General features: G+C 47.1%; 2 protein-coding genes across 8 annotated transcripts; one reads left to right on the top strand and one right to left on the bottom strand.

Moving 5' to 3' along the window:
• The first annotated feature begins 420 nt into the window (after positions 1-420).
• On the top strand, positions 421-16,664 carry STRADA (STE20 related adaptor alpha). Of its 6 annotated transcripts, none has more exons than XM_008505725.2 (13): positions 421-473; positions 640-725; positions 3,484-3,541; positions 6,161-6,189; positions 9,413-9,515; positions 10,774-10,895; positions 11,023-11,131; positions 11,228-11,351; positions 12,491-12,662; positions 13,453-13,557; positions 13,683-13,924; positions 15,007-15,049; positions 15,254-16,664. In XM_008505725.2, the coding sequence occupies exons 2-13, from the start codon at positions 690-692 to the stop codon at positions 15,404-15,406; spliced, it is 1,296 nt and encodes a 431-aa protein (XP_008503947.2). In that variant the 5' UTR covers positions 421-473; positions 640-689; the 3' UTR covers positions 15,407-16,664. The 6 variants fall into 6 exon arrangements, with proteins under 6 accessions (XP_008503947.2, XP_030324649.1, XP_030324651.1 ...); XM_030468789.1 differs by having other exon boundaries at positions 640-701; XM_030468788.1 differs by having other exon boundaries at positions 437-469; positions 635-725.
• A 160-nt stretch (positions 16,665-16,824) lies between these two features.
• LOC103539333 (E3 ubiquitin-protein ligase RNF113A) lies at positions 16,825-24,398 on the bottom strand. 2 transcript variants are annotated; one of them, XR_003988916.1, is made up of 11 exons: positions 24,231-24,398; positions 23,863-23,939; positions 23,660-23,764; positions 22,647-22,754; positions 22,277-22,386; positions 22,001-22,107; positions 21,454-21,543; positions 19,663-19,756; positions 18,968-19,074; positions 17,514-17,752; positions 16,826-17,344 (listed from the first exon to the last, which is right to left on the bottom strand). XR_003988916.1 is itself a non-coding variant. In XM_030468794.1 (10 exons), exons 1-10 carry the CDS (start codon positions 24,328-24,330, stop codon positions 17,646-17,648), a joined length of 1,005 nt encoding a protein of 334 aa, XP_030324654.1. In that variant the 5' UTR covers positions 24,331-24,398; the 3' UTR covers positions 16,825-17,645. The 2 variants fall into 2 exon arrangements, 1 of the variants encoding a protein (XP_030324654.1); XM_030468794.1 differs by having other exon boundaries at positions 16,825-17,752.
• Between the last annotated feature and the right edge of the window lie 39 nt (positions 24,399-24,437).

The raw sequence follows: 24,437 nt of genomic DNA on the forward strand, positions 1-24,437 counted from the left end.
TCGAAGCCCTGTTGCTCCTGGGCAGTTCCTATCACTCAGGACCTGCCCTTACCTCTGCTGCGAGGGTGCAGGAGGAGGTTTTTTCCCTCCCATCGGGAGTTGCTCCCTCTGAGGGCGGCGGCTGCTGAGGGGGTGGGGGCAGGCGTCTGAGAGCGTCTCCCTTCCCTTCTGGATGGAGTCGGAGGATTTCCCCCGTGTTTCAAATCGGGGCCGTGAAGACACCAAACCAGCACCCGGTGAGCGGGCAAACCGCCTTCTCCCCATCCGGAGGAGCGGGCGGATGGGGGGTGGGTAGGGACGAAGCCTTCGCCCATTCCCTGAGGTAACCAAGATGGCGGCGCCTCCTTCCCTCCTCTGCGGGCGTCTTCCCGCCTCTTGGAGGGGGAGTGACGTCAGCGTCACGCGGCAACGCGCTGACGTCACACACGCAGCGTTCGTGCCGGGGAAGCGGCGGCCGCGGCCTGAGGAGAGCGGTGAGGAACGGAGCGGGACGGGAGCGGGAACCGGGGAAAGCGGGGGAAAGCGGGGGACGAGGCTGCTGCCCCTGGGCCCGGGGGTTGAGATCTTGGCCTGGGAACTACTCCTTTCCCTTTTGGGGAGGGCAGGGTGAGGGGGCTGAGGCGCTGGTTGTGCCCGCAGGTGGGCCCGGCCTTTGAGGAGCTGCGTGTGGTAACGGCGAGGCGGAGCCGATGTCTTTTCTTGTAAGTAAACCCGAACGGATTAGGGTGAGTGTTGAACGTTTTCAGTTTCCCTCTATGTCGGGTGAACCTTGAGTTTGTGCAGAGGAAAGGGGGGAAAAAAATAAAAAGAAAAATAAAATAATTCACCGGGCTCGGTGCTAATTAAAGCGAATTAAAGCTAATTATTGAAGTACTTCCTGCTCGCACACCTCCCTCCCCTTCGTGTGAGGCACGGGGGGTTGTAATGGGTTTTATTTTTGAAGAGAAAGAGGGGTAATGCTGATTATTTCCCCCCCTTTGGACGGGGTTAGAGACTCCCCCCCATCCCCAGGGTCTGGTTGGAGTTTTGGTCCTGGATTTTGGGAGTAAGGATGGAAGGGAAAGGACAGGAAAAAGGGAAGGAAAAAGGAAAAAAAGAAAAGGAAAGAGGAAAGCGCAAAGGGAAGGAAAAAGGAAAAGGAAAGGAAAAGAAAAAGGAAAGGAAAAAGGGAAGGAGAAAGGAAAGGAAAAAGGGAAGGAAAAAGGAAAAGGAAAAAGGAAAAGGAAAAAGGAAAAGGAAAAAGGAAAGGGGAAGGAAAGGAAAAAGGGAAGGAAAAAGGAAAAGGAAATGAAAAGAAAAAGGAAAGGAAAAAGGAAAAAGCGAAGTAGAAAGGAAAAAGGAATAGAAAAAGGAAAGGAAAAAGGAAAAGGAAAAAGGAAAGGGGAAGGAAAGGAAAAAGGGAAGGACAGGGAAAGGGAAAGGAAAAAGGGAAGGAAAAGGGAAAAGGCAAAAGGGAAGGAAAAGGCAAAAGGGAAGGAGAAAGGAAAAAGGGAAGGAGAAAGGAAAAAGGGAAGGGAAAGGAAAAAGGGAAAGGGAAAAGGAAAGGGAAAGGAAAAAGGAAAGGGGAAGGAAAGGAAAAAGAGAAGGACAGGGAAAGGGAAAGAAAAAGGAAAAGGAAAAAGGAAAAAGGGAAGGAAAGAAAAGGAAAAAGGGAAGGAAAAAGGAAAGGAAAAAAGGAAAAGGAACGGAAAGAGGAAAAGAAAAAAAGAAAAAGGAAAGGAAAAAGGAAAAGGAAGGGAAAAAGGAAAAAGGAAAAGGAAGGGAAAAAGGAAAAGAAAAAGGCAAGGAATGCTGCTCTGGACTCGAGGAGCCCTCCAGCCCCTTCCAGCCCGGTCCAGCCCCTGCCCTCTCTGCCATCCTGCATTTCACGGGGCAGTTCCATGTCACAAAATCTCTTTTAGTGCCTCCCAAAGGGTTTGAGGCTCTGTCACCTGGAGCCTCGGGGGTGCTTCCAAACAGAGCAGCTCTTTTTCTTAGTGCTTTTACCGAGCAGACAAACTCTAACATGGGAGTGTTTCTGATTAATTAATTAACACCTTTTTAGCCTAAAATTCCAGATTCAGTCAGTGGGCCCTGTGCCTGAATTGAGATTTTTTTTCCTTGAATCCCAGGGTGGGATAAAACAGTTCCAACCTTTCTCTGCACAACCTGCTGAATGCCAAGCATGAATTCTGGATGAAAAAACAGCTTTGAGATATTTATTACTCTGATTTTGCATCCAGTCAGCAGCTGCACAGCCAGAATGTTGAAGTTATTTGAGATCTCACCTCCTTTTAAATACCTGAAGCTGCTTTTTTTTTTTTTTGCTTTAACACCCAAAGAACCGAGTTCTGTTTGCCTGGAGGAGGGAGCTGCTGCATGCTGTGCTGTGTGCATGGAGAAAGGTTCTGCTGGAATGATTTGAAATGATTTTAAATGATGATTTTATTGATTTTAAATTATTTTAAATGATTATTTTGTTATTTTAAATGATGCTTTTAAATGATGATTTTAAATTATTTCAATGATGCTTTTAAATGCTGATTTTAAGTTATCTTAAATGATGATCTTAAGCTATTTCAAATGATGATTTTAAATTATTTTAAATTATTTTAAAGCATTTTAATCATTTAAATAATTTTAAATGATGGTTTTAAATGATGGTTTTAAATTATTTTGAATGGTGATTTTAAATGGTGATTTTAAATGATGATTTTAAATGATTTTAAATGATTGTTTTAAATTATTTTAACTGATGATTTTAAATTATTTTAAATGATTATTTTAAATTATTATTTTGTTGTTTTAAATGCTGATTTTAAATGCTGATTTTAAATTATTTTAATGATGCTTTTAAATGCTGATTTTAAGTTATCTTAAATGATGATTTTAAATTATTTCAAATGATTATTTTACATTATTTTAAATTACTTTAAATTATTTTAAATTATTTTAAATGATGATTTTAAACTATTTAAAATGATTGTTTTAAATTATTTTAAATGATGGTTTTAAATGCTGATTTTAAATTATTTTAAATGATGATTTGAAATCATTTTAAATTATTTTAAATGATGGTTTAAAATGATGTTTTAAATGATGATTTTAAATTATGATTTTAAATGATGATTTGAAATGGTTTTAAATTATTTTAAATGATGATTTGAAATAATGATTTTAAATTATTTTGAATTATTTTAAGTTATTTTAAATTATTTAAAATGATTATTTAAATTTAAATTACTTTAAATTATTTAAAATGATTTAAAATGATCTAAAATGATATAAAAACTTGGAGGTTGGGGAGAAGCAGCAGCACCCCTGAGGTTGTTGTGTCAAGCAGGGAACATCCTTGGCTGTGCCTCTGCTGTGGCAGCTTTCAGACCACAGGAAAATCCTTGAAATGTTCAAATTCTATTTTTTTTTTTTTCTTTGGGGAGGGGAAGAAACTTGTCTCAGGGTGCAGTAATTAATTATCTGGGGGATTATTATTTTCTTTTTCAGAGGTGGGTGTCTGAGAAGTTCATTGTTGAGGGCTTAAGAGAGTTTGAGTTGTTTGGAGGTAAGTTTCTCATTGGGTTCATACTGTTTTAAAGGTTTTCTTTTAGCTGCAAGGGCTCTTAATTTGGGTGTAAAGATGTATTTTAACAGTAAACAACAGAAATAGCTGTTTTTAGCACCAAATCTGGTTATTCCAGCTGCCTAACCATGGAAAAGTTAACCCAGAAACATCCAAGATCTATGAAATTATGGAGAAACAATTTCCTCTTAATAGCTGCCCCTGCATGATGTTTTATTTTTGCTCTGTTTTCCTATGCTAAAGATTGATTTGGGGGTTTGGGGAAATTAATTAGAATTTTCTGAGGAAAAATGGAGTTTTGGAATTCTGCTCCTAGCTCCTTAGGGAGATTTCCTTCCATTTCTGCTTTGTGCACAAGGAGCAAAACTGCAGCAGTGACATGGGAGGGGATCAGAGCTGCAGGTGGAGGGTTGTGATCCCAGTTATTATTGTAATGTTTTGTTTCTGAGGAAAATGCAGCCACAACTCAGAGAAAACGCGTGGAAATTGCACACTAAGGCGTTTTGAGACTTAAGCAAGATTGATTTTAGGAAAGGGGAAACAGAATATCACTGTTAACAAAGGGTAAACACGATTTGGTACTTTGGAGAGAAGAGTCGTTAAGAAAAGAAAAGAAAACGAGGGAGCAATTAAGATTTTATCTAGGTGGATAGATGATGGAAGAGCGGTAGATGTGGTTTATCTTGATTTCAGTAAAGCATTTGACACCGTCTCTCACAGCATCCTTGTAGATAAGTTGATCAAGTATGGGTTTGGTGATCAGGTAGTGAGGTGGATCAGGAACTGGTTGAAAGGAAGGAGTCAGAGAGTTGTAGTCAATGGGGCAGAATCTGGTTGGAGGTGTGTGACTAGTGGAGTCCCTCAGGGGTCGGTACTGGGACCGGTGTTGTTCAATATCTTCATCAATGACTTGGATGAGGGTATAGAGTGTACCCTCAGCAAGTTTGCTGATGACACTAAGCTGGGAGGAGTGGCTGACACACCGGAAGGCCGTGCTGCCATTCAGAGAGACTTAGACAGGCTGGAGAGTTGGGCAGAGAGAAACATGATGAAGTTCAACAAGGGGAAGTGTAGAGTTTTGCATTTGGGGAAGAACAACACGATGTCCCAGTATAGGTTGGGGGCTGACCTGCTGGAGAGCAGTGTAGGTGAAAGAGACCTGGGGGTCCTGGTAGACAAGAGGATGACCATGAGCCAGCAATGTGCCCTTGTGGCCAAGAAGGCCAATGGCATCCTGGGGTGCATTAGAAAGGGTGTGGTTAGTAGGTCAAGAGAGGTTCTCCTCCCCCTCTATTCTGCATTGGTGAGGCCGCACCTGGAGTATTGTGTCCAGTTCTGGGCCCCTCAGTTCAAGAAGGACAGGGAAGTGCTTGAAAGAGTCCAGCGCAGAGCTACTAAGATGATTAAGGGAGTGGAACATCTCCCTTATGAGGAAAGGCTGAGGGAGCTGGGTCTCTTTAGTCTGGAGAAAAGGAGACTGAGGGGTGACCTCATCAATGTTTTCAAATATGTAAGGGGTGAGTGTCAGGGAGATGGAGTTAGGCTCTTCTCAGTGGTGACCAGTGATAGGACAAGGGGTAATGGGTGTAAATTGGAGCACAGGAGGTTCAAGTTGAATATCCAGAAACATTTTTTTCCTGTAAGGGTGACAGAGCCCTGGAACAGGCTGCCCAGGGGGGTCGTGGAGTCTCCTTCACTGGAGACATTCAAAGCCCGTCTGGACACGTTCCTATGCGAAGTGCTCTAGGTGGCCCTGCTCTGGCAGGGGGGGTTGGACTAGATGATCTTTCGAGGTCCCTTCTAACCCCTAGGATTCTATGATTCTATGATTCCCGATCCTGGTCTCTGGCTGGAGGGGGGGTTTAATGTTCTCTGCTTTTCCCTTTCCTTCCTTCTTGCTGTCCCGAAGCCGAAGTGGTGAGAGAGAAGGAGGGGAAGAAGAGCCTCCCTTCTCCTTTTTCTCTTGGAGTTTTTAATCCAGCAGAAGGGGTTTTGTCTTTTCATAAATCCCTGGCACACAGACTTGCCAAAGATAACCCAGATTTTGCCATCCCAAGAACTCCTCTTTTATTTATTATTATTTTTCAGTCCTTGTTACCTTGCTAAATTTATTATCTTTGTCTGGACAGGGTACCAGGAGGCGACCTGATAAGCAGTCTTATCTTTAGGTGCCTGTCAAGCATGATACAAACCAGAAGCTAATTAAGTTTGGGGGGGAAAAAAATCTGTTAATTGAGAATGTTTGGTATATTTTAAAAAGGGCAGAAAAAATACTGATTTGAGAGACATATTTTGTATTTTCAAAGTGTTTACATCAAGGGTATTTGAGCAAATATGTCATTTTTGAAGTGTAATTTTGAAACCCAGTCCCATTTATGCTGAATAAAGAAAATAAATTTTATTTTTAGAATTCCCAGATTTGTGCAATTTGATGATTTTTACTGCTGTGGCCGTTGTGTAAATGAAATCTTTTTGACTAAAAAAAATAAATACTGTGTTTATTTGGTATCCAGGGTTATTGCCAGTTTTCCAGCTCTATTTTTAATGAGTTTCTGTTGAACAATTAATTTCTTTGGTGAACAATTAATTTCTTTACTCCAGAGCAGCCTCCGGGTGACTCTCGGAGAAAAGTAAGTGGCTTTTGCAGGCTGTGGTGCTGTGGTTCATTGCATGGAGATGATTCCTTGTGGAAGTTTTGATTCTTTTTTTTCTTTTTCTCTGAGTTATTTCATCTCTCTGTTTAGTCCTACAAGTGTGGTAAAAAGGTTTCACCCTGGAGGGGAGATTTTGGTGTGTGGTTTTCAGACTGGGTGTCACAAGGGAAAACCTTTTGGATTTGGATCTCTGGCCTCCCCCCAGTCCCCCAAGGGTTTATTTTGGTGGAGATGACTTAGATTTGATTCTTCAGAGATGCTGCTCACTTAGAACTCTCTTAATAAAAAGCAGAGATAGTTTAAACTTCTGAAAACTAGAACCCCAAATTTCTATGTTGATTCTTTCCCATTTTTTTTTCTTTCCCATTTCCTTTCTCTTCCCCAGAAGCTCCCACACCAGCACCAAGCAGTGTGTAGTTTTCACTTTGAGGTGATTTTACCTCCTGTTTGGTCATTTCAGAGCCAATTCTGTGCTTAGGGGGCTTTGTCTCTTCAAAACTAAAATGACTTTCAGACATGGAATGTCTCTTCAGAAGCACAGAGCCAAAATGAGGTGGTTGAAAACTTCTTTCTGCTTTTTTTTTTTCCTGCAGGCCCTGTTGGGCACTGCTTGATCCATAATGAACAATGCTCAGCACAGCTGAGAATAAATAAAAAAGGAATAAATAATAAATTATTTCCCACCTGCCCACATCACAGTGGAAGATTCCTGTGTGCAGGTGTAATTCCCAACTAATTACAAACATCAATTAAGAGTGGTTTGATTAGAACTGTGTCAGTTCAGGCTGCTTAGGATTGATTTTTGTGGCAGTGTCTGCAGTTTCCTGGCACAAACAAAGCTGAGACCATGAGCTGTATATGGAATATTTGATATAAATTCACACCTTTTCTAAACTGAGCATTACATGTGCTGGGCTGGAGGCAGATAGAGGTTAATATCAATTTTTACATCAAAATAAATGCTTACATTTCCCAGCAGGGCTCTAGAGAAAGGTGAATGATTTGGGGAGAAGGATGGGATGGAAGTTTTGGTTGCTCATTTGAGCTGAGGGAATGAGGAGGTGGAGAGGAAGAACAAAGCCAGCATTCCCTCTTGTTTGGCAAATGCAGATGCTTGCCAGCATCACATCACTGATTTCCTTATGGCATTTAGATTAATTTCCTGAAATGTATCTCCAGTTCAAGTCAGAGCAGGCTGCCCAGCTCTAATGAAGGTCATGGCATAAAGCTGAGCACTTGGGGCTTCATTTTGCTGCTGCTTTTGACCACACACCAAAAGTTGTCCTGTGTGAAACCACTGAGGAGCTTTTTTTGCAGTACTTCATAAATGACATTTCAGTTTAACTCTTTATTTATTTAAAACTCTTGTATGATGATGATAAATTTCTGGTAGAGCTCCTTGTGCATTCCCTCACTTACTGATCACTGCTAACATGAGGAGAGGTGAGTGAAGACCTCTGATGGACTGGCAGACTTTTAAAGAGTTAAAGTTTACAGTGTTTTTTCCCATTACTGTGGAAACAGCTTACACCATTAATAAGATTAATTATTTTTTTTTAATGATTTAATTTTTTTTTGCATCTGTTTTTTGTTGGCTTATGCTCTGTCTGGAGTGGACTTGATTAAAACCAAACCACTTACACATTGCTCAGTGTTTCACCATTGCTCCATGATGCTGCTTCCCAGAGCCTCCTGCTTTCATTTCCTTGCTGGTGCCTTTCTGCTTCAGAGGTTTCCAGCTGCCTTTGTGTCTCTCTCCTGGCAATCCTGCTGTTGACAGAACTCTGGGAAAGTGCTGGAAGAAGTCAGGAATGATAGATTTGAGGTTAGAGTTGTCTGGGATCTGGAACAGGAGTTTGAAAGCACAAACAGAAAGTTGCTGAAAGGACCAGCACAGGAGTCAGGTAAAGGATCTGCAGAGATCTCAGGGGTTGTTTGAGCTGAAATTTCACCACAGCACAGGTCCCAAATCTCAAGTTTTGGCCTTTTCCCTGGGCTGAAAAATAAATGTTATTTTAGAGGCAAAATGTGCAGTGTTCAGAGGCAGCTGAGAAGGTGGAACTTGGGAATGTGACTTCATTTTAGTCCCTAAGGGCCAGGAGGGATTTCTGGCAAATTCATGGCCATGCTCCTTGCACTCCATTTACCTTGGGCTGAGTGTAGAGCAGCAAGTTCCTTGTTTTCCAGCTGTCACTGTGATGTTTCCATCTTTCAGTGATGGAAAATAAAGAATATTTGCTGCCACTCTTAAGAAATTGCAGGAGCCATTTCTGCTTCATGTACCATGAGAAAAGGTCTGGTAAAAAGGGCATTTGCAATTGTGGAAAAATGAGGTGGAAAAAAAGAGCTGAAGTTCCAAATGTCAGGAGGAGTTAATGTGCTGCAAGTTGGAGTTGATTAAATCTGATTTGTGACACCAAATAAATTTGGTTCCCCATAAGATGCTCTCCTGCTGACCTTGGAAATCAGAGGGGGGTTGGGAGGGAACTTGGAAGAACATGGAAATTTCTCTTCTGCAGGAAGGGGAAATCAAGCAGAGAGCTTTGTGCCAGATCTAGAGAAGAAAAGCTGACAGGTTTGGGAGTGCTGCTTCCTTCCCCCTGAGGTGTTTGGGCTTTTTCTTTTTGATTTATTTCTTTTTTCCCCCCTTCTATAAGCACTAATGCTTTGCAGTTAAGTTTTTGCTTTCATTTGGAGCTTCTCTTTCCATGCAGGTCTGATTTTCATGTCTTGGGCAAGGTTGGTTCAAGACTTTGGCTGGTTTTGTCACAGAGAGGCAGCTGGAAGCCAGGAATTCCCAGCACCAGACAGGAAAGGTGCCAGCCACAGGGTAGAAAAACCCATAAAAATCAGCTTTGCTTTGGTGGCCTTTGCTCAGGCAACAGGATGGTGGCACAGGAGCTTGTAATTAATGGGAGGAAGGTAGTGGCTGTAAAGCAGTGTTTAAAATCTCTTGGAGAAATTGGCTTTATCCAAAGATTCCCAAAGAAATTAGAGTTTATTGTGGTGCTCACCTACCTGCTGAGGTGATGTCTGAATCCTCTGCAATGAGGCATTAATTGATAAATAACAACTTGAACAGCAGTTAAATTATCTCTATATTCAGTACTGCCTTAATTATTTTGAGATGTGTGATAACAGAGGGAACAGATGACTTTTAAGCACATGATTTTTATTCCTTTTTTTTCCTTTTCCCCAGACAAATGAGGCGAGCTCCGAGTCGATAGCTTCTTCCCCTAAAAGGGACACCATGAGCAACTTCCTGCCAGACAGCAGCTGCTATGAGTTGCTCACTATCATAGGTAACCCCACAAGTGGGCTGGTCTTGGGTTCTTAATTATTTTTGACATTGGATGCCTGTCCTCTGTGATTTCTTAAAAATCCCTTTAAAAAAGAGATGTCTTAAAGGCTTTCAGCTGAAAGAATCCTGGAATCCTAGAATGGGCTGGGTTGGAAGGGACCTCAGAGATCATCAAGTCCAACCCTTGATCCACTCCCACTGCAGTTCCCAGCCCATGGCACTCAGTGCCACATCCAGGCTCTTTGGAAAGATCTCCAGACACGGAGAATCCACTCCTTCCCTGGGCAGCCCATTCCAATGCCTGATCACCCTCTCCAGAAAGAAATTCTTTCTCATCTCCAACCTAAACCTCCCCTGGCACAACTTGAGACCCTGCCCTCTTGTCTTGCTGAGAGTTGCCTGGGAAAAGAGCCCAACCCCCCCCTGGCTCCAACCTCCTTTCAGGGAGTTGCAGAGAGTGATGAGGTCTCCCCTGAGCCTCCTCTTCTCCAGCCTCAACACCCCCAGCTCCCTCAGCCTCTCCTCACAGGATCTGTGCTCCAGTCCCTTCCCCAGCCCAGTTGCCTCCTTTGGACCTGCTCCAGCACCTCAAGCTCCTTCCTGAGGGGCTGAGGGGCCCAGAACTGGACACAGGACTCAAGCTGTGGCCTCCCCAGGGATGAGCACAGGGGCAGAATCCCTTCCCTGGACCTGCTGGCCACGCTCTTCCTGAGCCAGCCCAGGATGCCATTGGCCTTCTTGGCCACCTGGGCACACTGCTGCCTCCTCTTCAGCTTCCTGGCAGGCCAGACTCCCAGCTCCCTTTCTGCCACTCTGTGCCCAGCCTGGAGCTCCCCATGGGGTTCTTGTGTTGAACCTCATCCCCTTGGGATCATCCCAACTCTCCAGTCTCTCCAGGTCCCTCTGCAGAGCCCTCCTGCCTTCCAGCTGAAGGCAGGGTGAGTGAGAGGTGGGGTGAGTTAATGATGCTGAGTGTGAAGGACAAAGCAGCCTGAAATCTTTCCTTGTCCTTGGTGGGGCTGTGGCCTAATTATTTTATTTCTTTCCCAGTTCTGAACATGCAAGACAGGATGATATTATTGACCTGGAGGGTCTCTCAGTGGGATCCATGCCAAGGAAGGTGATCTCTGGTGGAGCAGTCACTTCCTTTTGCAGGGCCAAAAGTAATCTCAGTGAATGAGTGTAAAGATTATTTAAGGGTCAAGGACTGGAGGAATTCCCCAGAAGTCCTGCTGAAGCTTTAATAATTTGTCTTTCAGGCAGAGGCTTTGAAGACTTGATGGTTGTGAACCTGGCCAGGTACAAACCCACAGGAGAATATGTCACAGTCAGAAGAGTGAACTTGGAGGCCTGCACCAATGAGATGGTCACCTTCTTGCAGGTAAAATCCCCTAAACCTGTAGTGGAAGTTTAGGAGAGGACAGACAGCAAGAGAGGTGTTTATCAACACTGTGCTTGTATTTCATTTACTAAATTGAATCAAAATATTTTTTTTTATTTTATTTTAGGGGGAACTTCATGTTTCCAAGCTCTTCAACCACCCTAATATTGTGCCATACAAAGCAACTTTCATAGCTGACAATGAGCTGTGGGTAGTGACATCTTTCATGGCCTATGGTAGGTGGAGAGAGGACCTTTGACCATCATAATCTGTGAAATTAAAGAGGTGAAGTATCCTTGGTGGGATTCTTTCTGTGTTTTGTTTCTTTTTAGGTTCTGCAAAAGATTTAATCTGCACCCATTTTATGGATGGGATGAGTGAACTGGCTATTGCATACATCCTCCAAGGAGTACTGAAAGCACTTGACTACATCCACCACATGGGCTATGTACACAGGTAGGAAAAAAACCAAACAAAATGATCCATTTTCCTCCTGGTGGAAGTTCTGAGAAACACTGCTCATCATCAGAAGCAGCCTTTTCCCTTTCTAGACCTGTGGAGTTTTCTTCACTACTACAGCTTCTCAAGATCTCTCCTTAAATCTCCTCAGCATATTTTTCCTCTTTGCTACATCCTTCTGTTGCAAGGTGCCCAAAGTTCTATTATTAGTGCTTACTACTCCTATTATGTCTACTACAACAGAAACTCAGCTTACCTGTGCCTGCTTTCAGTCCTTTGCAGTTCCTCTCCACACTTCAGGTTTCCTGGGAAGGCTGGATGTGTGTCAGGGTTTAACACTGGGCTGGTAATTAAACCCAGTGCCAGATGCTCTTAATTAATCCCCCTCCCTGATAAAGAAAGAAAAAGAATTAAGGGAGAGAGACTGATGGGTTGGGAACTAAACTCCACAACTTAATGAAACAGGAATGATAAATAGGAAAAAACCTAAATCTATACAAATAGACAGGAAAATTGATCCCATGTTCCTCCCACAGTAACTCTCAGGTCACCACTGAGCCCTAGGAAAATCCAGGCTGGAATCCTGGAGTCAGGAGCAGTTGGGAGCTGGAGGCAGGAACACACAGCTTCAGGGTGGAATGGATCAGGAGCACAGGCAGAGGAAGGGATGGAATCCTCCCAGGATGCTGAAGCAAACAGGGAGAGGAGAGGAAGGGGAAGCAGGAAGGAGTTTGAGCCTGGTGATCCCTCCAGTTTATCCCGAGGATGAGGTGGATGGGATGGAATCCTCTGTTTGCTCAGTTTTGGCCATTTCTCTTGTCTGTTCCTCCCCAAAGGAGGGGTTCAGGTGGGACCTTTTTACTCCTTCTCTCCTTCCAGAGGGCAAAATGTTCCTCAGAGCTGAGCAGTGCCCTTGGTTCTGCACACCAGGCTCTGGCTGTAACTATAACCATGGAGTGGGATCAGTCCTGGAAGCAGGAAATATCTGAGAAACTTGCTGTTCATTTCTCCTTCCAAGAGCCTGAGCTGAAAGCCAAAGTCCAAGCCAGAAAATCCCCTTTATCCTGGCCCAAACCAGGACACTGTAAAAGAACTCCTTAGAGGCCAGAGAACCTGATGAGTTTTCCTTTTTGCAGGAGTGTTAAAGCCAGCCACATCCTCATCTCTGTGGATGGGAAGGTTTTCCTCTCTGGTCTGAGAAGCAACCTCAGTATGATCAACCACGGGCAGAGACTCAAAGTTGTTCATGATTTTCCCAAATACAGCATCAAAGTCCTGCCTTGGCTCAGCCCTGAAGTGCTACAGCAGGTGTGTTTAAAATAACTTATTAAGTTTTCAGGGACACAAGTTACCTGGACAGTTTTCTGAGTTCTTTTGGCATGTTTGAGGGGTGGGCCATAACACCTCTAGCCCATAACACCTCTCTTTCCCCCCTCTTTTTTTTTTTTCTATCTTCTTAACCATAAAACCAGTGACCCCTAGCTAGAGGAAACCTCTCTTCCTGTTGAATCTTACAGCATTATCTTTTCTTCCCTCCAGAGGAAGATGTGCAAAGAGGGAGAGGCTAAAATAAAGAGATTTGGGGTGGGCACAGGGCCAGTGGGCACAGTTTGGAGAATGGGTGGGTAAAATAGGGGATAAAAACCTCACCTGTTTGAGGTTTTAGGTGTTAAAACAAGCCTGGAGCCTGACTTGTGGTGGTGCTGTGGGTAGAGTGAGGGCCAGGAGGAATTTTCAGTGGTCACTCCTTCTGGTTGGGAGCCAGGTCTGTTTGTTTGGAATTTTTGAGCCAAAAGTGGCAAAAATGGAAGAGGCACCTGATCTGTTAAAATAAAAAGTTTTCTTTTAGGTGCCTGTAGAGATTTCTCCTGTTAGCCAAGTGTTGCTCTTCCTCCTAGCAAGCTGATTAAATAAGTGCTGCCCTTAATTGTGGGTTTTAACAAAAAAAAACCACCCCAAACACCACCATGAACCTCTAGATCTGTGAGCTCCACCCTTTCTGCTCTAATCATGTGGGGTTTTGCTGCACATCAAATCCTGGGTATTGTTCCCTGCATTCTTTTTCAAGTCCAGCAGACTAATTTTTCTTTTTCTCTAGAATCTCCAGGGTTATGATGCAAAGTCTGACATTTACAGTGTAGGGATCACTGCCTGTGAGCTGGCAAATGGACACGTCCCATTTAAAGACATGCCTTCCACCCAGGTGAGGTTTAAAACTGCTTCTTTTTTATCCTTTTGAAGTTGGAAGGTTGCCATGCCTCCCACAACAACCAATCTTAACTCTTTTTCCTGTTTCTGATGTTCCTGCTGCCCCTTTTGCTCTTCCAGATGCTCCTGGAAAAGCTGAATGGAACTGTTCCCTGCCTGCTGGACACCACCACGATTCCTGCTGATGAGCTGACCATGAAAACCTCCCGTTCAGGTGCTAATTATGGGATGAGTGAGAGCATGGCCATCAGCAATGTGAGAGCAGCCAATGGAGAGCCAACCCTGCACCCTTATCTCCGGACCTTTTCCACCTATTTCCATAACTTTGTGGAGCAGTGCCTCCAGAGGAACCCTGACTTCAGGTAAAGCCAGGGAAAAGCTGCTCCTTCACAGCCCTGCAGCTCAAACCCAGCCAGCAGAGGTTATTCAAAGCTTTCTTGCCAAGAGTGGGTTGTAGCCTGTGCTCCATAGATGGGGAGGAGCAATCCAAGGATGTAAAACCAGAAAAGTGTCACCAATTTGAGCACTTTTTTTAGAAGAGAGCCTGAGGAGCTACCATGGAACCTTTTTTCTGGGGTAGTGCTGCATGGCAGGAAGATAAACTGAACAGCTTGAGTTTCTGCTCCCTGTCAAGAGTGTGTTTACCCTGTTTCCATCCCCAAGAGTGGTTGTTCAGCCAGCAGAAAATGCTTGGAAGTGATCAAACTGTAGTGAGGTTGTCTGTAGCCATGACAGCCATTTACAGAATCCTAGAATGGGCTGGGTTGGAAGGGACCTCAGAGCTCATCAAGTCCAACCCTTGATCCACTCCACTGCAGTTCCCAGCCCATGGCACTCAGTGCCACATCCAGGCTCTTTTGAGATCTCCAGACACGGAGAATCCACTACTTCCCTGGGCAGCCCATTCCAATGCCTGATCACCCTCTCCAGAAAGAAATTCTTTCTCATCTCCAACCTAAACCTCCCCTGGCACAACTTGAGACCCTTTGTGCCCTCTTGTCTTGCTGAGAGTTGCCTGGGAAAAGAGCCCAACCCCCCCTGGCTCCAACCTCCTTTCAGGGAGTTGCAGAGAGTGATGAGGTCTCCCCTGAGCCTCCTCTTCTCCAGCCTCAACACCCCCAGCTCCCTCAGCCTCTCCTCACAGGATCTGTGCTCCAGTCCCTTCCCCAGCCCAGTTGCCTCCTTTGGACCTGCTCCAGCACCTCAAGCTCCTTCCTGAGGGGCTGAGGGGCCCAGAACTGGACACAGGACTCAAGCTGTGGCCTCCCCAGGGATGAGCACAGGGGCAGAATCCCTTCCCTGGACCTGCTGGCCACGCTCTTCCTCAGCCAGCCCAGGATGCCATTGGCCTTCTTGGCCACCTGGGCAAAAGAATATGGAACGGTTCACGAATTTGCATGTCATTTTCTTGTGTGCTTAACTTCATTTTCATTTCCTTCTCCAGGCCAAGTGCAGGCACTCTGCTCAACCATCCCTTTTTCAAGCAGGTAAGGAGCTCATTTCCTCTCAACTCCACAGTAGCTGCTCCGTAGCTCTTTTCTCCCTATTTTACTGAACCTGAGGGTGGGAAAATCAGGTTGAGGGATTTTCTGTGATCCAGCAGGATGAAGTGAGTTGGGTGAATCCTTTTAAGTGCAGCTTGGGGATCCTTCTGTGCCCTCCAGGACCTGAGTTCTCTCCTCTCTGTGCAGATCAAACGCCGCGCGTCCGAAGCGCTCCCGGAGCTCCTGCGTCCCGTCACCCCCATCACCAATTTTGAAGGAACACAGCCCCAGGATCCCAGTGGAATTTTTGGGCTGGTGTCAAACCTGGAGCAGTTGGATGTGGATGACTGGGAATTCTAGAACAAAAAAAAAACCCCAAAAACCAACCCAGGGATGATAGCTGGTTCTGGAGGAGCTTTCCAGACGTTGTAATTTATTGGTTCTGTTCATAAAAGGTGATGAATGTTACAGAAGAGTTTACAGGTCCTTGGGAAGGATTTTCAGCTGCCTGTTTACTTCAGAAGTAGCCTGGAAACAAAATGGTCAGGCTGGGGAAGGGATCAACCCCAAGGAATTGTGGAGTATTCCAGATATTGTGGTGCCCAGAGCCCCAGTCCTTGCAGCTCAGCACTGGCAGATCACTCGAGTGGCTTGAGTGAGTCTCTTTAGTCTCTATTTATGTTTTTTCTAAAAATCACTGGCTTCTTCATCATATCACAGTTGAGGGCTGCATGTCCCTACCCTCTTTGGTTCTTTCTCTTTTAAGGGTGCCTTTGAGTTAAGGGGAGGCAGGCAGCTCTTAGTTTTGGGCATTCTTTTAGTCACATTACTGTTACAGCATTGCCACTGGTGAAGTTTTGAGGGTGGGAGGGGAAAAAAAAGGGATTATGTTCTTTAATCTCTGTTTTGTGATGGAAAATGGGAGATCAAAGACAACCTGACTCCATTCCAGGCCCACTGGGCATTCCTCTGCAGCACTGGATTCTTCTTTATCAGTTCTGGGGAGAACTGAGGAGATTTCTTGATGTTGAATGCTCCAGACAGGGCATTCCAGCCTCTCTCCCCATGGCTCACCACAGCAAGCAGCCCTGTGCCCTGTCCCAGCTTCTTTCTCCCCACAGCAGCTCTGGCTGGGCTGGTTTCACAGCATGTCACACTCACACCAGCATCTTCTCAGTGATTTACTCTGCCACGGAGGAAAACTCAGTTGATTTTCATCCTAAATCCTCTCCCTGATGACTCCTTTGATCATGCACAGAACTGACCTCCAGCCTTTCCATCACCATTGCTGTTCTGCCTTCCCTGACTGACTGACAGGTCAAAGTTGGGCTTCTCTCCTGGCTCTCTGATTCATAGCTGTGTGACTCTGCCCTGCTCCTGTGGCAGCTCTGTGGTTTTTGTGTTCTGGAGATGGATTTAAGGACTTTAGTTTCACCTTTCCAAGGCCCATGGGTGCTGGAGGTCTCCAGGGAAGCACTGAGAATCCAGTCCTGTAGGCAGAGGTGATGGGAGGAGTGGTGCTGGCAACAGGTCCTTGTGTTTATAAACTTTACTTGAACCCAGATGAAGTTTGTTACTCTAGTTTTTTGCCAAAAGAAATAAAATATTTCTTAAGTTGTTTGTTTTTTGGTTGGTTTCTTTCAAAGTTTGCTGTTTCTGCAAGGTGATGCAGCCTGCCTGGGCATCCTTGCTCTTTTCCTTCCTTTTCCTCAGCTCACCACAGCTGCAGCTGCCTTCATGTCTCAAAACCTAAAGCAAGAAGCTGCAAAAAAAAACCCTAATCTGCTCTTTTTTCTAAAAGTTTCAGTCAAACACAGGAGTGTTTGTGAGGGCAGGGATCAGGTTTGGGTCCAGATTCAATTTTATTAAGGAATGTCTTTATTTTCCTTGCTTTTTAGGGAGGCTGCAGCTTGTGAAAATCCTTTCCCCTCTCCCACAAGCCTGGACAAGGACTGAGCTGCTCAGCACAACCTTTTAGGACTTTAGTAGTGGTTTGGAGATTTTCCTCAGCTGGAGGGACAACTCAGGAGGTGCAGCCCTCTAAACCTCTCTTGAATCCAAGGAACCAAGAGCCAGGCACAAAAGTCAGAAGGGAATCACTGAGCTCTCCTCAATCCAAAAATCCTGCAGCCCTCCAGCTTGCTTTGCCCAGAGTTTGCATTTTTGGGGTGAAGGATGAACTGACTGCCAAGCTGAGATGCCTCAGCCCTTTCCATGCTTTCACCATGATAATTTCACTCCATAAACTTGGAGACAGCTTGATGCTTCCACTGCAGGAGGAAGCCAGCAGGATCAGGGCTAAATTAGGAGTGAAACAACAGCACTTGGGTCAAAAAAAAAAACCCAAAACAAAAGGTTATGAAGGGACTGCTGGGTTTTCAGCACCTCCTCCCCCAGGGACACCTGGGGGCAAGTGCTGGGGTGCTGCTGGCTGTGTGGTGAGAGCACAACTTGTTCCTCCTCTTACCTGTTCTGTCTGGTGCCTCCACAGAGCCCAGCAGTCAGGGCACTGTGTACTGACTGCTGTGAAGTGGGGTTTTTGGGTTGTTTTTTTTCTCCCATAAAATCTTTATTCAGCAAGATACAAAACAGGGCTCTGCTAGTGAGGATCCTCTGCGTGGTCTGAGTGCTGCTGCTCTTCTTTCTCCTCCTCCTCCTCCTCCTCCTCTTCCTCCCCTTTGTGTTTTTCCAATTTTGCCATCAGCTCTGAAAAGCAGGAAAAGGCAGGATGAGACCCCAGGGGTTCTCCCTCACCCAAACCAAGTGCCCAGGCTCACCACAAAAGCCAGGCCACTTGTCTTGCCTCCACACAGGCTCAGCTTGGAGCTGCCACCATTTGCTGAGCCAAGGGGCATCAGTTATTGTGCTAAGAGTCCCAAAATCCCTTCAGTGTGTCCCAAAAAGCTTCCAAAGGAGTGGAGGTGTTTGTTTTCCAGGTGACTCCTTTGCATGAAGCAGATGAGCAGGAGGCTGGAGCATCTCTGCTAAAGATGGGCTGAGAGAGTTGGGGCTGTTCAGCCTGGAGAAGAGAAGGCTCTGAATCCTGGAAGGGGCTGGGTTGGAAGGGACCTCAGAGATCATCAAGTCCAACCCTTGATCCACTCCCACTGCAGTTCCCAGCCCATGGCACTCAGTGCCACATCCAGGCTCTTTGGAAAGATCTCCAGACACGGAGAATCCACTACTTCCCTGGGCAGCCCATTCCAATGCCTGATCACCCTCTCCAGAAAGAAATTCTTTCTCATCTCCAACCTAAACCTCCCCTGGCACAACTTGAGACCCTGCCCTCTTGTCTTGCTGAGAGTTGCCTGGGAAAAGAGCCCAACCCCCCTCTGGGGGGGCCTTAGAGAACCTTCCAGTCCATGAAGGGGCTCCAGGAAAGCTGGGGAGGGGCTTTTCACCAGAGAGAGGAGTGACAGGACAAGGGGTAATGGTTTTAAACTGAAAGGGGGTAGATTTAGGCTAAATATTAGGAAAACATTCTTTATCATGAGAGTGGCAGGATACTGGAATAGGTTGCCTGGAGAAGCTGCTGATGCCCTTCCTGGGAAGTGTTTAAGGTCAGGTTGGATGAAGCTTTGTGACACTTGGAGAGGTCCCTGCCCATGCAGGGGGTTGGATCTTGATGATCTTTAAGGTCCCTTCCAACCCAAACCATTCTCTGATTCTCTGACTGATCAAGCAGAGCCTCAGACAAGGTGCTGCCTCTCCAGCACATCCCCCAGAACCTCCCCAGGGATCCCACTCCCAGTACAATCCCAGTTTGGCACCGGTGGAGCTCCCCAGGCTGTAAAAAGTGTCTCAGAACTGCAACGAGCTCCAGCCAAAGGCCATTCCCAGCTCCAAGAAGATCCCTCAGGACTTTCTGTGCTCTGTGGTGCTCTGGGTGCTCCCCCTGCACCCCTGGGGGGGTCCCTTTACCTTTGGCTGGGTTGAAGACCCCGTTGGTTTGTTTGTCACAGACGTAGCAGCGCTGGGATTTGCGGTAGTGCTGGAGGGCACAGCTCTCACAGAAGTAGTGCCTGCACCTGTATGGAGACACAGATGTCACTCCCAAGTCCCCAGGGCTGTTAACCACACCCCCTGTGTCCCCAGGAGTTAGGAATGATGGGGCCTACAGGTCCTTGGGGGATGAAAAAAACCCCAAAACAACAAGTGGGATGTAGAGCTTCCTCTGCAGCGCTGTCCCCGTGAAAGGGGGTGGCACAGAGGTGGCCCAGAGCCACCAGGGAGCTTTTCCAGACACCAGGAACCCAGCCAGAAAATTGGGAAAGGGTTTGTGGTGGCCACAGTGTCCCCAGCCTGCAGCTCAGCCTTGCTGAGTGCTTGGCTCCCCCCCCCTTCCTGTTTCTCTGTGCTGCAGCCACCAGGCAGTGCCCAGGAGTGAAAAATCTCCAGGTTAAGGGGAAAAATGATGTAATAAGGCAGCATCTGGGAATCAAAAAGGTGATTGGACAACAAAGACTTCAGAAACTCTTCCAAGGAGATGCTCCAGATGAGCCACTGGTGTCCCTATGGGCAGTGTTTGCATTGGGCTTGACACAGAAGGCCTGGGGGGACAGCAGACACTTGGCTCCCCATCCCAAATAAACCCAAAACCCCAAAACCCCACTTACTTGGTGACCACGGGGTTCTTGAAGGAACTTCTGCAGATGAAGCATTTGAAAGGCATATCCTCCTCATCACTGCTCACCTCGTAGTTCTCCTCATCTGCAGAAGAGAAAAAAACCCCAAAAACAAAAACTGAAGCAAGAGCAGAGCCCCAACCCTTGTGTGGGGCAGGAAGAAAGGAGAGAGCACAGGAGGTGGAACTGAATCTCTGCTGGGACAACAGGGCCCTGTCAGCAGCACATGTGGGACCAAGCTATAATTAGTTCTAATAAACCAGGGTGATTGTTGCTCATCTCCCAAGAACAAGTTCTCTTCTACCTCGCCCACTTGCTGCTAAAAAGAGAAATATCCTCCAGCCCCCTCTTAGCTTTTAGGTTTTGTTTTTTTTTTGTTCCAAACCAGCTGCCACCAACCCTTTGGCTCCAACTTCTTCCCCCCCAGCAGTTCACAAGCTCTGGGCTGCAGCTCCCAACACAGAGTGAGAAATGACAATGTGACACAGCATGGAAGTGTCCCACCTCCCTCTGGGACCCACACAAGAGCCAGGGGGTAGAATTCTCTCTGGGTTACCTGAGAGCAGCAGATTTGCTCAGTGGTCTCTGGCCCCAAGGTTATTAGGGTGTTAAGAGACCCTAAGGAGGCTCAGGAGGGACCTTATCACTCTCTACAACTACTTGAAGGGAGGTTTTAGTCAGGGGAGGGTCAGGTTCTCCTCCCAGGCAACAAGTGACAGGAGGAGAGGTCATGGCCTGAAGCTGTGATGGGTCAGGTCACAGGCTGGGGCTGAGCTCAGGGGTCTTTTCCAGCCTCAAAACTTCTGTCCTGCAGCAGGGAGTTGCACAGCTTTGGAATCAAGGGTCCCTTCTGTCTTAGCAACCTGAAGGGGGCCTAAAAGGAAGCTGGGGTAGGAATTTATACATGGGTGTGTAGGGAGAAGATAAAGGGAAATGGTCTCAAACTTGAAGAGGAGAGCTTGGGGTTAGGAAAGAAAGGAATTTAGGAGGAAATTAAAAGGAGGAAAAAAAGGAATTTAGGAATTAGGAGGAAATTCTTCAAGCTGAGGGTGGTGAGACACTGGCACAGGCTGCCCAAGGAAGTTCATAGAATCCTAGAATCCTAGAATTGGCTGGGTTGGAAGGGACCTCAGAGAGCATCAAGTCCAACCCTTGATCCACTCCCACTGCAGTTCCCAGCCCATGGCACTCAGTGCCACATCCAGGCTCTTTGGAAAGATCTCCAGACACGGAGAATCCACTCCTTCCCTGGGCAGCCCATTCCAATGCCTGATCACCCTCTCCAGAAAGAAATTCTTTCTCATCTCCAACCTAAACCTCCCCTGGCACAACTTGAGACCCTGCCCTCTTGTCTTGCTGAGAGTTGCCTGGGAAAGAGCCCAACCCCCCCCTGGCTCCAACCTCCTTTCAGGGAGTTGCAGAGAGTGATGAGGTCTCCCCTGAGCCTCCTCTTCTCCAGCCTCAACACCCCCAGCTCCCTCAGCCTCTCCTCACAGGATCTGTATGTTATGTTCTTCATAGGATCATGTAAGTTATGGATGCTTCCTGGAAGCCTTCAAGGCCAGCTTGGAAGGGAGCAACCTGGGCTGGTGGGATGCTCTTTAAGGTCCCTCCCCACCCAAGGCATTCTATGATTTTACCATTAATTCAACCCCGTGGCCTGCACAGTCTGAGCCAGCAGTTTGTGACCCAGTATCCTGCCAGCAGCCTTGCTTTAGGGCCTGATGAGAGGAGCTGGGAGCCTCATGCCCTGTGAGCTGAGGGAGAGGGGCAGTGCCATACCATTGACTCCATAGCGTCCCTCATCCAGCTCCCGTTCGATCTGCCAGCCGTGCTTGTAGTCTGAGCGGTCGTGGAGGAATTTGCAGCTGTCTGAGGAGCAGAAAAAAAAGGGAAAAAAGGAAGAATGAACCCAAAGAGCCCAGATGTTCCCAGGGTTTTGTCCAGCAGCAGGTGAAACCTGATTGCTTCCCCATGGATCTCTGCTGAGGGCTGGCAGGTGACGAGGATCCCACTCCGTCTGCCGCAGCGATGGCTCCAGCACAGGGGGGATGTGGGATAAGGAAGAGGAAATCTCATCCCACAGGTGGCCTCAGCAGCCAGGATACCTCTGGGAATGTGGCTCATGGGACATCCCTTCTCAGAGGACTCTCAGAACCACTGGTCAGAGCCCATCACCTTCCAGAAGGGCCAACACAAAGGACACGAAGGCCACACGCAACCCCCACACCCAAACCCCTGGGATTCAGTCAAGTGCCCCAAAAATGGGATCACAAACTGGACTGGATCCCCTTCCCACATGCTCAGCTGCATCCCAGGATCCACTCACCTCCAAAGCCACAGAATCCAGTTTCTTTGTAATCTTTGCAGATATCAGGCTGGTAATCCCACCTCACGGTCGCCCGCAGGTGCTCCGGAGCCCGGATGGGACCTTTCCTGAAAAAGGAGGGAGAAAAGCTCAAGTCTGGGGGCCTGGAGAGAACCAACCCTTGGAACTGTTGGAAACTGGGAGTAACAGCAAAGTTTAAACCCTAAGAAGGTGGCTTTGGGGCTGGGGACTGAGTTGTTGTGTTATCCCAGTTCATCCCAGTTCATCCCGGCTCACCTGACCATTCCTGAGGAGGCATTTCCCATGGATGTGTCCTTGGGCTTCACATACTTCTGGTAGTTGTTAATACCACGGTAAATTTTATCATCTTCCTTTCCTCTTAGCTCCTAGGAGAGGAAAAAAAAAGGGTCAGGAGATCATCTTCCTTTCCTCCCAACTCCTAGGAGAGCAAAAAAGAAGCTCAGGAGAGCCTCAAGCCACAGATGAGCTTTAAACCTCTCTGATCTCACCCTCAATACCAAGAAAAAGCCAGAAAATTCCCCAGTTTTACAACTCTTGGCTTCTCAAACTTCCAGGGAGGAAAAGATTCCAACTCTTCCTGGGGTGCAGAAGGGGATGAGTGAAGCTCTGAGCACTGCTAACTCACCTCCTGGATTTTCTGGCTGCGTTCAAAGATGGCCTGGGCATCTTTCTCTTTCTCTGTGTCCAGCTCATACACTGCTGTGGCTCCCATGTCTTCTGGGCCCACAGGTTTCTGAAAAAAAAACCCAAAACCAGAAGAATTTGTGACAGCAGTGATGAGAAAACCCTCCCCAGGCCAGCTAGGCAGGAATACAGAAATCACATTTGTCCTCTGAGCTTTTCTTTCAGTAGGCTTGGGATCTGGGTAATTCACAGGCAGAGACTCCTGAGCTTTTCAGTTCTGTGGTTGGTTCCTTTTTAAATACATAAATATATATAAAAATATGTATAAATGTGGTTTTATATATAGAAAGAATAGGCTACTTAATCCATTTGACTCTCTGGTGAAGAGAGATGCCTGTGCTCTGTGCTTCTGAGGCATCAGGAGAAGGAATTTGCTCCTGTGTTTACATGTGGTGAATTCCTGAGTGCTTTTTGCTACACAGTGTGCAAGTGCTCAAGCCCCTTCATTTCCCTGACACCATTTCTGAGGGGTCTTTGATCACAACAATCCCATGGGGAGCTCCAGGCTGGGCACAGAAAGGGACCTGGGAGTCTGGATTACCTGGAAGCTGAACAGGAGCCAGCAGTGTGCCCAGGTCCCCCAGGGATCAGTGTTGGGCCCAGTTCTGTTTAATATCTTTAAGATATTTATAAAAGCTATTAAGACAGAGATATAAAAGATATAATAAAGATATTTTTAATATCTTTATTAATATATATTTATTAATCTCATTATCTAGATGAGGGGATTGAGTCCCTCATCAGCAAATTCACAGATGACACCAAGCTGGGGGGAGTGTGGATCAGCTGGAAGGCAGGAGGGCTCTGCAGAGGGACCTGGAGAGACTGGAGAGTTGGGATTGGGAGGTCCATCCACAGGGGGCTGATCCCCCATTCAGAGGCAAAATCTTTCCCTCAGGATCTGTCAGAGCCCCCTGAGCCCCCCTCAGAGCCCCCTTCCTGCCCTCTCCTTACCGCAGACCTGGTTGATTTGTAGGTGACTCCAATCTCCTTTGATGGATCCTCCTCATCGCTGCTGCTCAGTGCATAGGAGGCCTTTTCCTTCGTGCATTTCCTGGTCTGAGGGGCAAGAAAACAGAAGGAATGAAGGACGGGAGGCTCCAACACTGACTCCAGCTTCAGCTCCCAGCCCTGGAGCTCTGCTGGATCCTCCTCACCTTCTGGATCATGGGGTTGGGAGCTTCCCGCCGCCGCTCCTTCCTCACCACGGTGCTGCCCTCCTCCCCGCTGCTCTCTGAGGAGCAAAGCCCAGAGGTGAGGATGGACCCGGGGGCAGAACTTGGGCCCAAGTGCAGCTTCTACCAGAACCCCCCAACCCTGGGGAGAGGGGGGGGGGACGCCCAGGGGAAGGGAGAGAAGGTCAGGGGGACCCTGGGGAGGGCGATGGGAAGAGCCCCTCACATCCCTCACCACACAGATAGCGGGGAGAGGGGGCCCTGGGGACACCAGGCCCTGCCTCGCTTCCCCGGGCTATCGTAAGGGCCTGGCTCCCAGCGCCCTCTCGGGGTTCTCCGCCAGCCCTCACCTTGCTCCTGGTCGCTGCTAGGCCGTTTGCGCCGTCCCCTGCCCGCCGCCAGCCCCCGCTTCTTGAAGACGAAGCTGCACACAGAGCCCCCCTCCGCCATCTTGAGCCGCTCACTACCGCCTCCCCGCCTAGAGCGGCACCGGAGGAGGCGCCGAACCGCGCAGCGCCCCCTGCCGGGCAGGAAGACCCAGAGCACCTACAGAAGGG

This window comes from Calypte anna, unplaced genomic scaffold (genome assembly GCF_003957555.1).
Source record: "Calypte anna isolate BGI_N300 unplaced genomic scaffold, bCalAnn1_v1.p scaffold_81_arrow_ctg1, whole genome shotgun sequence".
Taxonomy (NCBI): Eukaryota; Metazoa; Chordata; class Aves; order Apodiformes; family Trochilidae; genus Calypte; species Calypte anna.

Coding starts and splice junctions, on each gene's coding strand:
- LOC103539333 (XM_030468794.1), bottom strand. CDS start 24,330: ATGGCGGAGGGGGGCTCTGTGTGCAGCTTCGTCTTCAAGAAGCGGGGG. Junction 22,387..22,646: donor GCAGCCAGAAAATCCAGGAG/GTGAGTTAGCAG, acceptor TTCCTCTCCTAG/GAGCTAAGAGGAAAGGAAGA. Junction 19,075..19,662: donor AAGAACCCCGTGGTCACCAA/GTAAGTGGGGTT, acceptor GTCTCCATACAG/GTGCAGGCACTACTTCTGTG.
- STRADA (XM_008505725.2), top strand. CDS start 690: ATGTCTTTTCTTGTAAGTAAACCCGAACGGATTAGG. Junction 6,190..9,412: donor CGGGTGACTCTCGGAGAAAA/GTAAGTGGCTTT, acceptor CCTTTTCCCCAG/ACAAATGAGGCGAGCTCCGA. Junction 15,050..15,253: donor ACCATCCCTTTTTCAAGCAG/GTAAGGAGCTCA, acceptor CTCTCTGTGCAG/ATCAAACGCCGCGCGTCCGA.